The sequence below is a fragment of the Populus euphratica genome, unplaced genomic scaffold, assembly GCF_000495115.2.
Source record: "Populus euphratica unplaced genomic scaffold, PopEup_1.0 scaffold93.1, whole genome shotgun sequence".
NCBI classification, from domain to species: Eukaryota; Viridiplantae; Streptophyta; class Magnoliopsida; order Malpighiales; family Salicaceae; genus Populus; species Populus euphratica.
The window spans coordinates 95,654-112,243 of record NW_011499873.1 but is presented as its reverse complement, the minus strand read 5'-3'; the positions used below and the strand labels follow the sequence as shown (position 1 = coordinate 112,243).

At 33.8% G+C, this 16,590-nt stretch overlaps 2 protein-coding genes across 3 annotated transcripts; both read right to left on the bottom strand.

Annotated features, from left to right (window-relative positions):
• Positions 1-1,137: 1,137 nt before the first annotated feature.
• LOC105127695 (serine carboxypeptidase-like 42) lies at positions 1,138-5,635 on the bottom strand. Its single transcript, XM_011029075.1, is given in 11 exon segments — positions 1,138-1,662; positions 1,762-1,879; positions 1,991-2,083; positions 2,341-2,474; positions 2,578-2,856; positions 2,990-3,075; positions 3,353-3,445; positions 3,615-3,707; positions 3,801-3,862; positions 3,864-3,906; positions 4,795-5,635. Coding segments are annotated over 11 exon segments (1,440 nt in total). The 5' UTR covers positions 5,066-5,635; the 3' UTR covers positions 1,138-1,494.
• Positions 5,636-10,011: 4,376 nt separating this feature from the next.
• LOC105127694 (uncharacterized) lies at positions 10,012-12,147 on the bottom strand. 2 transcript variants are annotated; one of them, XM_011029074.1, is made up of 5 exons: positions 11,754-12,147; positions 11,602-11,666; positions 11,325-11,500; positions 10,935-11,043; positions 10,012-10,586 (listed from the first exon to the last, which is right to left on the bottom strand). In XM_011029074.1, the coding sequence occupies exons 1-5, from the start codon at positions 12,028-12,030 to the stop codon at positions 10,278-10,280; spliced, it is 936 nt and encodes a 311-aa protein (XP_011027376.1). In that variant the 5' UTR covers positions 12,031-12,147; the 3' UTR covers positions 10,012-10,277. The 2 variants fall into 2 exon arrangements, with proteins under 2 accessions (XP_011027376.1, XP_011027375.1); XM_011029073.1 differs by having other exon boundaries at positions 11,602-11,672; positions 11,754-12,146.
• Positions 12,148-16,590: the final 4,443 nt, after the last annotated feature.

Sequence of the window (16,590 nt, the reverse complement as noted above, 5' to 3'; positions counted from 1 at the left end):
GACAGAGAAACAAATCTCAGATCCAGTAGGGTAGATATCATTCATGTGTTTTCTTTTTTCTGTTTTAATTTTCAAATACCTCTTTTATTTTCCAAAAAAATTGATTTTTGAATTTTTTTTAGAAAATTTTTTATCATTCCCTGGGTTTCATGTTTTGTATTTTTATGTTTAAAAACAAAAACAGATAAAAAAAACAATAAACTATTATCAAAACAATCCCTAAACTCTTTATTGTAAAACACACAAACATGAATAATACTTTTTTTCCTTTTATATACAATTATTTTTTAGAAAGGTAAAATATTAAGTTTTTTTTTTTTAAATTAGGTAGTGTTATAAATTTAGTTTTTATTATATAAAAAATTAAGTAGTGTTATAAATTTAGTTTTTATTATAAATCTAATATAACTATTTTATTAATTAATAATATAATTTTTTATGATAATCTTTAATTTAAGTAAAATAAACTTAATATTCTATAATCATATTATAAAAATAAAAATATTGAGATAATTTTTATAAATTACGGTTTTGATTTTTTGTAAAAAATAGTTTTAATTTTGATGGATTTTTTATTTTTTCAATGAAAAAATTTATTTTCGTTCTCAATAAATGAAGATATTTTTTAGTTTTTTTTTTTTAAAAAAAAGAAACTGTTTTTCTGTCCGTTAACATTTCCTTAGATCTTAGAATGATGCTAGACACGCGTTTTACTTATGATTGAAGTGTTGTAGAAAGTGGGCCCACCTGACATTATAACAAAGACGCGTTTCAAGATTTTTCCATCTTTTGTCCACGATGAAGTAACTCCTTCAGGCTTCAACGTCACCAATATTGCTTCGCTGACTCACCCGATCATTAACGGTGTCCACACCAAAACCATCGAAGATTTTTATAGTTCTTATTGAACTAGCAGCAGTTTAGATGTCGATTTGATGCGCCACCGTGGGCCCCAAAAAACAGAGTTGAAACTTGAAACAACGGATTTCTTAAGGCGATGATCCAAGCATGCATGATTGCATCAATCTTCCAAGCATTTCTGCTTCTTTTCATTCCTGGGTGGATCCCATTACCGGCTTCAGAGTTTTAAAGAATTCCCTGTGGATGTTATGGAACAGGTTGGAAAAAGAAAAGAAAAAGGACATTACTTGTTAGCGTATCAAAGTCCAAAGGATTCTTTAACAAACCAATTCAAAACAAGCTGGTTAACTAGACTCTGCGATTGGATGCTTGGAACTAACCAGTTCTGCACTCTATCAAATCAATCAGGAACCTTTCATTCCAATTGGGTACAGATGCCAGCAATGAAATGAAGATAGAAGTACCAAACACTGAATTCCCATTTCTAAGGAAACAGATTGAAACGCCCTATCTCTTGCAATTATTATTGCTGGAAACCCAATTATTCCCTCGCTTCTTTCTTAAGGTGATGAAGTTTTGGAACTTGGAATAAAACTAGAAACTCTATCAGACTGTAATAAATGGTGAAGATTCTCAATCATCCATTGGAACGTGTGTTGTATTTGGCAATCTCCGGCCGCGCACAAATGAACTGAACAGATGCAAAGCTCTTGATGGTTGAGCATAGGGCACCATATGGGCAGCTGCCCTCACTGTGGCAAAAGTCAATAAATTTCCATATTCTGTTGCCCAACCTCCAACCTATACAATTAACACAAGTTCGGATCATTACATATGCAATTGGTAGAAGGAACACTGGAGGAAATTCAAAGTAACTACTATATGAGTACTTTTAAGTACCTGGCCTTTGTGAAACCATGTTCCATATGGGACTGTAATCTTGAAATTTAGATCTTGGGCAAGTTCTTTGACGAGTGTCCGGGAGCCCAGAAGTGGCACAACAGAATCTTGATCGCCACTGCATTGGTCAAATTGATTGATTAAGGTTTTCATACATGCTTAGAGTAACATAGCAACATGGCTAAAAACCAAGTTTTGTCCCCTTCCATCTGTACAATTTAGAGCTTACCTGAAAACCCAAACTGGAATATGATTTTGAATTATCTTTTTTAGAATGGGAAGTATGTCAATGTTACCATCAATGTCGCTGTAGTTTAATACACTGCCCAGTAAACCAAGATGCAAAAGTTAGATTTACAACATTCGGTATGACGAGCAAGCCTAGAGAAGGACTCGTACTCATCAAGTAACTAAGGCCATCAAAAATTTAAATTAAAAGAGAAGCATCTGAACCCTACTTCTAATGGTGATTTCATACAGCTGGTCTTTAAAAAATTTAACATAATGACAAGATAAGCCTTGCAAGATTCTGACATTGTTTCCTCAATTGGTTGGTAAGAGAAAGCAACTATCACTTACTCACTGCACATAGACCAAGGATAGGGTAGTTTGGTCCGATTTGCATGAAGAGCCTTCTGAACCTCGGGAAGATTGAAATAGAAACGTCTTTCATAGGTCATACACACATCAACACCAACACTTATCCTGGTAGCCTAGGTATATTGGAAAAGCAAAGTGGCTTAATTCTATGACAAATATGAACTTACACTGAGGAATGAACAAGGAAGGAGAGAGTAGAGAGTAGAGGGAGCAAACCATTTTCCTCAATCGTAGCTCTTGATTTACTATGGATGGATAGCAAACATCGAGAATCACATCATAATTGTTTATGTAATCGCCAATGATGCTATTTGCTTGAGATATCGCATCATTGCAAGAATCGGTTACATTATGCGGACTTGCATAGGTGTAGTCATCAAAGGCGCATTCATTCATGATCTTGAGGCCGATCTCATCAGAAATCATCCCATGGGACCAAAAGAATTCGTATGTTGCTGGAACATCCCGATCAAGTCTAAGAAGTGGATTTCCAATCTAACCAAATACATTGAACAAATAAGAAAGAAAAAAACTAAATATAAAGGGGAAAACAAGATTTATAGAAGAAAGGGCCTGAAAACATAGTAGACGTGTTCATCACAGAAACAGAAGTGTCAGGTTTTCTTACAGCAACTCCTTTGATATTGAACTTGAAATCGGTTGACTGTGCATTATGGTCCAGAAGAACCTCAGCCAGCTGGGGTATGTAATGCCCTGTATGACAATTTTCATACATGTAAGAAATTCACTTAAACAGACCAACCAAGAAATGATAAATGTGTTAAGTCGTATTTAATGGACACAAAGATTGTCTTCTGTGAGCTTGGGATTATTAGGTATGGCTAATGATCGGAAACTTCTATATATCGAGCTCAGTTGTCACTACAAAATGGGAGATAACATTAAAACAAAAGGGTGCACCTTGAAAACTTTTGCATCGATAACAAGTTAAGAGCAAAAATGAAACTTTTTTCAATGCATACGGTCATACCTGCATAACTTTCTCCAGTGAGAAACAATTCTCTGGATTTGAAATCTGGGAACTTCTCATACCACTTCAATAAGAACATGTGCATATCCTCGGCTGTCAGAACAATAGGCTTTACTTGGGTCAATGTAAAATAATGTATGTATAAGCCAAAATGAACACATTCTACGCAATCATCCATCTGTTTTCTACTTCATCAATAAGAATACCTCAGTGTTAAATAAATCAAGAGAAAACCAGTGTGGTTGTTTGCAGTTTTCTGTACCTGTTTTGGCATCTCCAGTAGTATAATCAGAAGTTGTATTTGAGTACGACCATCCTACTCCAGCAGGAGACTCGACAAAGAGGAGATTCGATGCTGCAGAAGATGAAAGATGAAACGAATTCAAGTTATAATTAGTTAAATAAGGTACCTGTACCGGAATTCATTGTTTTGCTAACTATATGCTACCTCTGTTCCAGGACATTGAATTTCTTCTAAGGCCGCGGCCATCCCTACTAGGAAAGAATGGACACCTCCGTGAAGGCTCCTCCACCAATAGAGGAACAACCAGGGCCTGAAAATGGGATATTAATGTTACCAACTTGAAGCCGTCAACATTATGGGAAATGCACTGCATCTTTTTTTGAATATTAGGACGATACAGGTCGAACTTGTTATTGAATTCTAAAACCCTGCAGAACGAGACTAAAGAAAATAGCAGAAGTTTTGACTGGAACATCATTAAAGAGTTTGAATTGAATATGAAGAAATCCTGTCGATTGATCACAGCAGCAAATTCTTCATTAATATCCAATTACTCGTCGATTCCAAGCCCAAGAGCAGAAGAGATGGTTACATTAAAGACTAAACAAGGGCTATTTTGTAATGCCCGTTTCGTTTTAATTTATAAGATTTGTCTCTGAATTCTGATTCACCAAAAAGAAAAGAGGAGGAAAAGAAAACTGTGAACCTTGCAACAGTTGGTGATGAGTACTATTGACAAAATTTCAAACTTTTCATCAACCAAAGCATAAAATCCCCCCCTACATTAGAAAGGGAGTAATATGAAATGCTTCTAGACTGTTGAGAGACAGAATTATCCAAATTTGTATTTTCATGATTCAAAACTGAAGTTGCATCAAGAGAATTGTCATAATCATAAACATATAAGACAAAGAACAAATACAAAATTGCACAGTTCATATTTTTTATAAAGAGAAAAGGAGAAAGTGAATCTTGAACGTAGAAAGCAAATTTGAAGGACAAGACCAGCAAGTACATTTAAGAAAAATAACTAGAGCTAAAAGTAGAGTAAAAAGAAACAAAATTGAAACCCAATAACAAGACATTACAGCTCACAATATTTTTTTATGAAAGAAGGTTTCATTCATCAAAATTACAAAAAAAAAAAAACATAAACATCCTCAAAATGAACATGTTGTGTGAGAGAGAAACTGATCACCTCCGTTGAGCCAGAGAGCTAGGGGCTTCTGGTCAGGGTCCTTGTCAGCCTCAACGAAGTAATAGAACAAGCTCCTTCCATTCTTGACATCCACATCAACATAACCAGCATATTGCCTGAAGCCAGCCTTTGGTTGACCAGGCAAGTTGAGGACCAGATCCTTGGCTGGATATCCACCCACCACATTACTCAACAACAACCCGAAACCCAACACAGCAATTAACACCCCACCAAACCCACAACCACCCGTCTCATGAAACCCCATGACCATGTGATAGTACAGTACAAGAAGCAAAACCTCACGCTTTTATCCTGAACTCCCCCCCGGGCACATTCAAATCCTTCTCTAAGTAGATGTGTATTGTATATTATATTATACTAGAACAAACCACCCAGAAAAAAGAATAGTTCAAAAAGTATGACAGAAAAGAAACCTGATAATGATAATACTCTATTGCATGTCTTGTATTCTACATGTATATCTTTATCTTTAATGAAACAAATTCTGTTACAACAGGGCACGTGAATCCTGGACCTTCCTTTAACGAAAAGGCGACCGTATATATTTATAGCCAGATCTGCCCTAGACAGTACGAAAAATCCCCTCCACACATATGTATGTATGTATGTATAGAAGGAGAGAACGACGTTGGAAGCTGTAGGGTGGTCAGGTCCTGCTTTACTTAGGTGGTGAATTTGGGAGAGAGACGTTGGGAATATAACACCGTTTTAATGTTTTTGTTTTTTTTGGGTTAATAAAAGTAAATCCCAAAAAAAAAAAAACCACTTGTTATCTTCGAAGTTCTGATATGATATGAGATAACAGCTCAAAGAATCAGTCAAATAAGTCGAAGGAAAAAAAAAAAGGAGAACAGAATAGGCAGACAGGTATCTTTTTGGCTCTCTTTATACTCTGGCCGCTTCATTGGATTAGGATAATATTAACAGCATTCTATTATATCTGATAAATGCCAAGTCCAGTTGCAGTTTACAGAGACTGTAATTCACACACCAATTGATGATGAGAAATAATGAAACTCAAAGGAATCTTCATAGATATTTTATACACCTTAACTAGAGCCAAAAGTAGAGACAATAACAGCCGTTCTCGTTGGCTATCTTTTTTTAGCTGTATAGCCCCACATGCCACCAATTTTTTTTATATGGCTGGAGACTCGGAGATCTTGCCGTGGGGACTGGCTCAATGTTGCCGATGGAGTACTTTAGTCAGAACTCAATAATCGTGGGCAAGAAACTCGAACTTTGACTACAATTGTGTTTTTATATTGCTTCTCAAATATTTCGCTTTTTAAAATAGCGAATGCGTTAAGAAACGTTTATAATTATGGGGTTCTTTTTCGCTTTCAAGGACTGGATCTAGCGTTGATCAACCAACCATGGATGGCCAAGGACGCAGCAGCATTAGTGACCTTTTCCTAACACTTAATTTGTCATTACCTTGCATAAAGCAAAGAATACGGGTTCGAAAATTGGTGATAGAATTTTAGAGTGCCCTGGAAAAAAGGATACGATGGCTAACCACTCTCAATTCCCGGCCGCGCCAATCATGGATTTGTAGTCTTGTGCTGGTAGAAAATACAATCACATACGGCTAAGACTGTGGACTTGTTTTTGCCAGCAGTACGAGTCAGTAAATGGCCAAGTCTTGGTGCTCGTAGATGTCAGAGTGGTAATGACTGTGTCCACACAACTTGTTAGTGCACACAAAAGTTCATGCCTTGTCTGTAACATTTACTTTAGTGATTAAGTGCCGAAGCTTGAAGTTATGCCAGATGACCCGCTAAAGCGCAAAATATTATATGAGAAATTAAGCAGGCCTAACACCTTGGCCACGAAAAAAGATTATAAAACAGGCAATGAACGCAACATACCTAAGATATCACAGCAGCAACCGGCGGAGGGAGATGCTCCTATAGAAAAATATAGAATTGGTATTTAATTATCAGAAGATAAATTCAATGAAGAGTGATTGAATTTGCTTAGGTCTATAAGTGAAATTCAAATTCAAGATCTGTTTTTAATTATCTATCCCATCTAAACAACTTGGAGAAGCTCAAGTGAATTTTAAGTAAATGGTGCGAGTGGCTTCAAAATGATTCGATGATATATATATGCACACGATAATTAAGCGCCCTCTGGAACTTGAGCGGTCATCGGTTTTCATCTACCTTGAAACGAATGAGTTATTATTATCGTTAACGGCAAGAAAATTTTATGTTGTATTTATGAAAATATTCTGTATTATAATCTCTTTTCAGATTGAAACCTAAAAATCAACATCTTTCTACTAATTTAAGGATTAAAAATAGAATGAATTCCTGGTGCTTGCCAACGGTACTGGTTGGGGTTCTGTTCTCCTCCAACAACTATAGAGTAATTTAGTAATAATATACATACAAAAGACTTTGCAAATGAAAATTTTCAAAATTTCTAGGCACAGATATGTATGGACTTGGCTGACAAGGTTGAAATGGTGACCTCCGTATCACGTAAGACCCCCGATTTGGGAAGCTTTTTGACCCACAGAAAATTTTAAATCAACACAGGAAGCCATGTTGATTCCATAAGCCATATGTACGGATCATCAAAACACACAACATCAGAGCACCACACCAATAACAGCACTAAGACTACCACCATCACCACTACCACCAGCAACAGTCAAACACACTAAAATTCACTCAAAAGGAGATCGGGAAAGATGCATAACAAGTTATCTTTCACTTGTGGGGCCTTAAGTAACAAGTGGGAAAAATTGCACCAGCAGAATGACGCCCATATTTGAAATGTATCAGTAGGAGAATGGGTAAGAGATTTGGATAAGAATCCTAGAAAGCCCTAGGTTTTTCTTTTAGCAACTGGGGCCTTCTGTGTGTATATATATATAGTTCTAACCAAACTTTCGTATTCAAAGTTTAACATATACCTGTTTTGGAGGGGAAAGAAGAAAATTAATAAGAAAAAGAAAGAGGAAAAAAGAAGATAAAGTGAATAATAAACTGGTTAGGAGTAGAAAGAACTATTCTTTCAGCAAGCACTGTTGGTGAACATCATAACGATCTCAAAAGCTATGGACTCAGACCTCAAGTGCAACCAGTTATTATGCAAGCTCTGGAATCGCAAACAAACAATGATCGTGCATGCCCCAGTGTTTCATTTTTCTCTATCCAAAATGATACACGTTGATATCAAGCATTCAAATCAGCAGTCTTCTCTTCTCTGACTTTAATGATGGTCAATAAGGAAGTTTATAAAGTGAAGACCGTGGACAAAAGCTGATTTGAAGAGTGTGTGACTACTGTGGGACAGTTTGAAATAGAGATTCAAGAAGCAGGCATACTTCTAATTTAAGTCTTGTATATATCTACAATGGATGAGCAGACAAGCTATAGCCTATTTTCCCTTCACCAAAGAAAAAGGTATGCCAAGGAAGGGTGCCTAAAAGGTAGAATTTCGAATATTACAAGCTGTATAAAGGTGCAAATCACTTTCTGGTCCACCGCCATTCTTCTTTCGGATGCCGGCTTCCTTTTTTCCCTTCTCAGTGAAGAATCAACAACAAAAAAAATGGATTATCATAGTATGTATCAGAGAATGGCAAGAGAACAAAGGTGCTTGATTTCCTAATTCACTAGTTAAACTTTGAACTCCTAAGAAAAGCTCATGATTGTTATAATAGGCTAGTACGGAATAGTTTTGTATTTCTTTTGAAGATTTATAGGAAATAGTGTAGATTAACAAGAAAGAAATAGCAGCAGATGAGGATATCATGCTTGAGCCAGCATGTAGTGATTTATCTGTATATCAAAGTCTGAGGCTCAAAGATTAAAACTCAACTACTACTAGGAAATTTTACGAAGAAAGTTACTTCAGAGTTCAGACAGGAAGCTAGGCAACAAAATGAAATTCTAAAAAGACGGTTATTTCAATCACATAATATGCATGTCCATGGAATATACACTCACCATGAAGGAACGTTTACTTGTGAAATCACAGCTTCATAGTAGGCTATCACTTCAAAATCATAAATAATAAAAAAATAATCAAGCAGTAAAAAGAATTAGCAACTTCATAAAGTATGAATTTGCAACGCTCCAATACCAATAGACATGCAGAAGGTTGTAGCTAAAGACAGCAGAGTGAGCCAAAGAGAAGTCGCTGCAACGAGCTATTAGGTATTCCTGTATTCTCTACCAGGACTCAAGTTAAATGGCCAGGAAGCAAAAATTGAACGTTCATAAATTTCAAGTCTCAAGTCTTCTGATAACTAGGCAAGTTTGATTTAGTTAAACAAATTGAGCAGTGCTCTTATATGCCACAGCCATCCTCAAGAAACATTCTTTCCAGAATAAAAATCTCAAGGCCAAGCTAAGTTTTAAATGATCGATTCAAAACCCTGGTTTTTGGCTGGAGAATAGGACGCCAAGCTCACCATGATTGCCGCCGATTAAGGCGAAGGATGCCAAGCTTATGTTGGGACTAAAAAGGTTCTAAATAGCTTTGCTACATAAATGATATTGAAAATGGCGTCCACATGGTATGCATAGCATTTTTTGTCTTGGACGGCAGATCACTGCATTGGAGAAGACAGGAAACATTGGTTTTTTCTTTTTTTTTTTAATTTTATGTGGGGTGTCCGGGCCAGCTTGCGCGCACCTCCACTAATTCTCACGGCCTACTAAATACTCTGTAAATCCAGTAGGCATGTAAGGCACCATAGAGATGACAAACATGTACGATAGGACTCGAATCTAGGTATAATAGAAAGAAATAAACTCCTTTCACTACTAGGCCTGTCACTGGAAACATTGGTTTAATACAGTTAAAAGAGGGAGAAAGAGAGAGAAAGATTCGAGTCTGTTGTAATTGAATAGAAAGATTTTGTGCTATGGGAAGCCTAGGCTTAATTTTAATTTTTATTCTTTCGGCCTAGCGAGTAGGCGAAATAAGTTTCAAGCTCGATAATCCAGCTCCACCATAGTCCACCACAGCAGATGGCATGCTCGTGTTAGTGATATTTGGAAATATTACTGTTTTTAGTTTTTAAAATGCTTTTTATTTAAAAATATATTAAAATAATTTTTATTTTTAAAATTAACATATTAAAATATCTAAAAACACTAAAAAATATTAATTTAAAATAAAAAATAAAAAAATAAAAATACTTTTAAAACACACAATCAAACATACCTATAATCTTCAACATTAGCATATTTTTACCCTATTGAACTTCCTCTGATAACGGCAATCGAGTTTTAGAACAAAGAATCAAGTCTTATTCAATTATGTGCGGCACAGTAGTATCAGAACAATTCATAGTTTGGAGTGTCAATTAGTGGGCCAGTCGTAGCTCATTCAGAACTACATCCTGGCACTATGTGGACTCCCTTCAACGAGTAATTCTGGAGTTTCCTATAGATTTGAGTCACGAATGAACAGAAAGAAGGAAGAAAGAGTAGAGCTCAAATTTCAGAATACAGTCGAACTAGACGCAAGGAATGGAAAGGGGTGTCCAAGCGCCACTCTCTTTGCTTTTTGCTGAGAGGTCTTCCCTTCCCTGCTTTTTCTCTGTTTACCCGCACATCTGCTAATCCCCAGGTGCAGTACTTGGTCTCCATATCAAAAGAAACGAGCCTAAGAACACCATCACTTTCTGAGGACGAATCTTTAGCATCAGCCTCATTAACATATTTCACATACATAGCTCGATCCTTGAACCGGTCCAGATCTTCTGGAATCCGAACAACTCTTTCAACACCAGGAGAAGATACCTGATGCAAAACACAACTTTAGAGTTAACAGACAAAACATCTGATTACTACAAACACAAACATCATTCAAATTTCAGCTTTAAAGCATTAACTATATTTTGGATTGGTAGTAAAATCTACTAAATCGGTTCAACACGTGCATCAAAACACCAAGCATGTATAACATCTACAAAGCCTCGCCTAACTAAGCAATGCACACTTGCTATTGAAATTTCACTGGTGTATAAAACTTGGAGGCAGCTTTGTGCACATGCACCCCTAAGTTTTCATTGAGGGCTGGTCTGACTTGTGAGCCAGCCCCTAAAGAAAAACTAAAAATGCAAAGAAGTAAATAGGAAATACCACTACCTCCAAAGTAACATTCTCAGTTATAGTTTTAGCAAGTCCAGCTTCATCCAACCGCGCTCTATAGGTTGTAGAAAAAGCTTCAATATCTTCCATATTGGGGGAACCAGACCTACGACACATCATTGTGTCTTAGAGCCATAATCATTATTTAGCCACAGAAATTCAAATAAGAAATATTCAGAAGAAATTATAAATCTAAGACGTCTAGACAACTCGCTACATTTTTAACTCCAATTTTGACAAATATTAGTTCATCTTCCTCAATTAATTTCATAATATTCAAGACATTGCATTCTAGATAAATTCACTGGAGGAAATTTAATCACACCGAGCATAAAGGGTAACAAACTCATTGACATTTCTCATGAAGGTGTTAAAGATAGCACTCACCTATTCGTAAGCCTCTCAATGCGGACTTGAATGGTGGAATTCGACAAAGTCTTGAAGGCATAAATTTTCAATTCCCCGTCGAAAGTTGAGCAAACCTCTTCAGCTATCTTCAATGCTTCTTTATCCCACCATGTCCCAGCAAGTGCAATCCCACCTCCACCACCTCCATCACCAACCTTCAAAAAGAATCAAGATTTATCACCAAATTATCCAACTTCAATCTAAATAAATCAAGAAATCAATGAAAAACATTTTAACTTTAATTACAAAAACTCACATATAGTTCTGCTTCATCTTCCAAAAACTCTTCATCATCGAAATAATCATCATCACCATCCATCGCTGCTTCTAAAATCAAAGATTAAAACTTTAAAAGAAGCTTTCAATACAGAGCAAAAGGAGAAAATGGGTTATTAAGAGTTAAGTTACCATCTTCAAAATCATCAAAGAGAAGCTGTTCTTCTTTATCTTCATCGTCTCCTGATACTTGTTCGATTATGGTTGGCTTAAGGACTGGCTCGGGCTTGGAGTTTCTCTTCTTGGCATGGACTAGAATGGACTTAGTTGAAATTATGCGACATGGGTGTGGCCAAAATGGGAAGGAGAAGGAACGGTTTGTGAGTGAAGGCTTGCAGTGGGGGGAGGCGGTGATTGGTGGAATTGAAATCGGAGGGAATCTTAAATTCCATGGGGAAATCAAATTCATTTTACGTTAGCGTGGAAATGGAATTGCAAGTAGTTGAATTCTCGGGCTGAAGCTCGGGCTTCTTGTAATAGGACTGGTAAAGGTGTTTTGAAAGGGCAGTGAAAGGATCGCAAACAAAAAACGATGCCGTTTATAAATATAATTTCCTCAATTGAGGATTTTGTTATCATGTCGGGGACCCTATTGAGAAGGTTTTAAGTTGGGGGATGCAATTTGGTGTGGTTATCATTTACAGTCGGGTCGGTGAAAATATTTTTGAACATAGAAAATTTTTTTTAGAAAAATGAAACTGTATTCTTGTTGTTAAATCCATCCAAACAAATTAACCTTTGAATCTTTTACTTTTTGTATAAATCAAGTTTAAAATTAAATGATATAAAATTTATTTATAATTAATATAATAATTTTAAATATAATTATAAATATTATTTTAAATCAAGTTAGTAATTTTTTTAATAAAAATAATAATATATTAAATAGATTTAAACTTCATAATTTACTAAATTAGTGACTCATACTTCATTGAGTTTAGTAATTATTTTTAAATTATATTTAATTATATGATAATAAAAATAAATGTTTATAAAATTAAATATTAAAATATTTATTTAAAATCATAATAACCTTATTTAACTGTTTTGTTAATTTGGTAATTAGTTCATCGCGACATCCCATGGCTCAGTTTTAATCTCATTAATTTTACAATTGGTTGTTTCAAGAGAATTGACTAACAACAATTAATTTGAAAAGATCATGGACTTTTCAATTTTGATTAAGAATTTATTTCAAAAATTGATTTATGATAAATAATCGCTTCCCTGATCCTCTTTACTGTCATCCGGTTTGTAATAATGTCTGAAATTTGTCTCATTCTATGTCTGACGTTGAGGTGTAATTAGGGATCCACTGCAATGTCTTGTGGTATTCTTTGTCCTGGCATGGTATCATACCCAATACATGATTCATATAAAAGAGTATAGTCCAACCCATTTTATTTAGATTTATTTATTAAACTTAATTTAATTATATTTTATTTAATAGGCTATAAATGTATTTATATTTCACCCCTCATTCTTTTTTTCTTTAAATTTTTCTTCTCTTTCTGCAGCTTATTATTTCATCTTTAAAAACACTTCCAACATCAAATAACATCAAAGTGAAACTTTTCTTCTTTTAAATTTGTTCAAATTGCTAAAATGTTAACGACGACTGAAGCGGTATTTGCTCTTTCTAATTATTTTTTGTGTAAAAGAAATGAATTGTTTCAAAATAGCATTGTTTATAGCATTTAAATCAATTCTCAAAGTTTTATTCTTGGTCTTAATAGTCGAATTTGATGACAAACCCTAATTGCCCAATAAATAATAGTTATGAATAAATAGGTCTTGTTTTACCACAACCTCAATAGCTTAAAGTTACGTAAAACATGTCATTAAACCCTTCTTAAAATCACTCAAATAGTTAGGATAACAAAATTATGAGGTCAATATTCGATTCATTGCCTTATCCCTTGGCAGCTCAAACTTACAGATCCAAACCCTAAAAATATGATGCTAAGTCGTCTTTTTTAATTTATGTTGAATTTTATTTTACCAGTTTCCTGATACAATGTCATAAACAGACAGATAAGGATGGATAATGCAGTTGAATTTATGCCGACCCAGATTAAACTAACTCAACCAGAGCTAATTTCACCATAACTTGAAAGATATCGGAAGGCTATAGAGACAGAAGAAGAGAAATTAGACCAGTTGCTTTGCATTGCCCCCTCGCTACCTAACATGAAAAACAATAAATAAACAGAATTTATTTTTTTAACGCAAAAACAGAGACTGCCCTTTAGCAGTCAGTCACCAAAAGCACATGCACAGGATGATAAATTTTAACAGAAGAAGCAAGATTTGCAGCTGCAAGTGCAAACGAGCCATATCTCTCGACCATCTCCCTGGCTTGGTTGCATGGAAGCTTCACAGCAATTACATCAGTCTGGGTAGAATAGGACTAGTGGAATAGGACTAGTGGGAACCCCGAATTCTTCTCCTCATCTATCCTTTCAGGGTAAAGGGATTCCTAAGTTACATCTTCCGCTACATGTTCCTGGTGCTGAACAACTTGATCAACATCCATTAACAGTTGCTTCCAGTTTTTAATCTCACTTTTGTTTAAGTTTAACAAGCCAATACCCTGATACTCACTGTTATCATCTAGTCTGACTATAATATCAGTAATCCGTTCCTAGTCAGCGTCTAAGTTTGAGATATAAGGAGGATCCATGGCAGCACGGTCTCCTATTTACAAAACTTGTCCTGCATGCGTTAAACCTCTCCTTCAGCATATAGCACAGGGAGAATTCAATGGCTGTGCCTTCTAGCTAAGTTAAAGAAGGATCTCAAAATTTTTGAAAAGGGTAGACGAGTGTGACTGGGATTTATTTAACTCTAAGAGCTACTTTAACTGCCATATATACTACTTAACTGCTTGAAGCAAGGATAAAGTTCATGAGGATAAGAGTATAACATAACGCCAACAGCAAAAAGGAAGGATTGATTGGAACCTCTATGTTGGGAGGAAAACCACAAACAAAATAGGAAACCTCGATTTTTTATAATAATAAAAACAAATGGTAATTTTCCTTTTTTTACTTTTTTTCTAATGAGAAATACTTCTCGCCAAACGTGTTTTATAACTTTCCACGTTAATTTTGTTGATGCAATAGTAAGAAAACAATTCTAAGAGAAAATGATTTCTCTTATCATTCAAGCTTTAAATTATCTCCCGTGATTAAAAATTGAGAATAACAAATGCATAAATCACATTAAACATTTTATTTATATCTAGTTGATTCGTCTATTTTAAAATTTATTTATTGAGAGGATACATCAATCAACGAGGTTGATATATGATGGTTTAGTTTGTTTGTTTATATATATAGTGTAGCAAACACTTTTCGAAAAGAAATATAAATTCATGTTATGGACTTGGTTAAGAAAAAAATAATTTTATTTTAATTAAATAATAAAAAAACAATTACGAAAAATAAATCAAATTAAAAAAACATCATGATAAGATGGGGAAACAATTATTAAAAAAAGATAGATAATGTAGCTTAATTCACAACCTATTAAATATAAAAAAATAAAATTGAACAAAAAAATATCTAAAATAATTAATATGATTCAACTAAAATTAACATAACAAATATTTAACCCCAGTAGACAATAATCAATGACAAACTAACATATGTTATTTCATGAAACTCACAACCTAGATCGTGAAATTGAAATAACTTAATACAAAAAAGTGAAATTCACAAAGCTTATTTTTTTATATATAAAAACAATGTCAGCTCACATTAACTTTTTCAGCCCATGATCTAGAATATGAGACCAAAAATACTTTATTTGAAAAAATCATAAAACTCAATTTGCAATCAATCAAATATTTAAAGATGTAATTTTAAAAATAATTTTAATTATATAAAAGGATTTAAAATAAAATAAATATAAAATTGATATTTGATTGAATGCTACAATTGAAAAGAAAAATCAATTTAACAAAAGAACAAAAAATAAAAAAAAATAAGGATCAAACTTAAAATAAAAAATACAAACAAAATTTTAATTGAATGATGAAATAAAAAAAATTTAATAAAATTTCAAAAAAATAAAAAAAGAAAGGATCAAATAAAAAAATAACAAATGACAAATGGAAATCAAAATGAAAGCAAAAGCCAATAAAATTTTCTACAAAAATTCCAATACTAAAAATTAAAAATCAAAATAACAAAAATTAGAGTTGAAATACTAACCATAAAAAAGATTGACTTATACTTTTTAAGAGAGAAATAAAAAAAAAATTATTCACGATAAACCACACCAAAAAAAAAATGATATAGCAATATTTTTAATAATATAACAAAAAAAATATTTTTAGCCGCTAGAAGATGTTATATATACCATATAAAGTACGCAAGAGTCTTTAACGGGTATTGCTTATATCACATGTGTCAAATCATTTTTTATTTAAATAATATTTAATATATACAAAAGAACTAAATTATTCTTCATGAAATTAGAAATAAAAAAATTATAATATATTTTGATTTATTTTATTTTATTGATAACACTATCATTTTATTGTGTATTAAAAAATTAAAAGATATAAATACTCAGTTTTTTTTAAAACTTGGAGGGGAGCTTAAAAAAATATATATCCTGATAATTTTTTAATAAATAATGAGTCTTGAAAAAAAATCTAAATATCCTTAATGTCAAGCTATTTAATTTATTAAAAAAAACCTAAAAATCATTACACTATTTTCAATAAACAAAACAAATAAATGTAACGATGAGTTTTTCCGGTAAGAAAATGACGTGTGATTTGATATTAGCCGAAACAACACTTTCTGGCTTTTTATTATTATTTTTTAGGAGAAAATCCTATGATCATTATACCATGCAAAGAAAGAAACCCAAATATTTTCCAAATGAGCCCTTGTACTACCCGAAATGGCGGGCAACATTAAGCCCAAACATTTTAGGAACGGGCCTGTTCTTGTCC

Coding starts and splice junctions, on each gene's coding strand:
- LOC105127694 (XM_011029073.1), bottom strand. CDS start 12,030: ATGAATTTGATTTCCCCATGGAATTTAAGATTCCCTCCGATTTCAATT. Junction 11,501..11,601: donor AAGATGAAGCAGAACTATAT/GTGAGTTTTTGT, acceptor TTCTTTTTGAAG/GTTGGTGATGGAGGTGGTGG. Junction 11,044..11,324: donor ATTGAGAGGCTTACGAATAG/GTGAGTGCTATC, acceptor GATGTGTCGTAG/GTCTGGTTCCCCCAATATGG.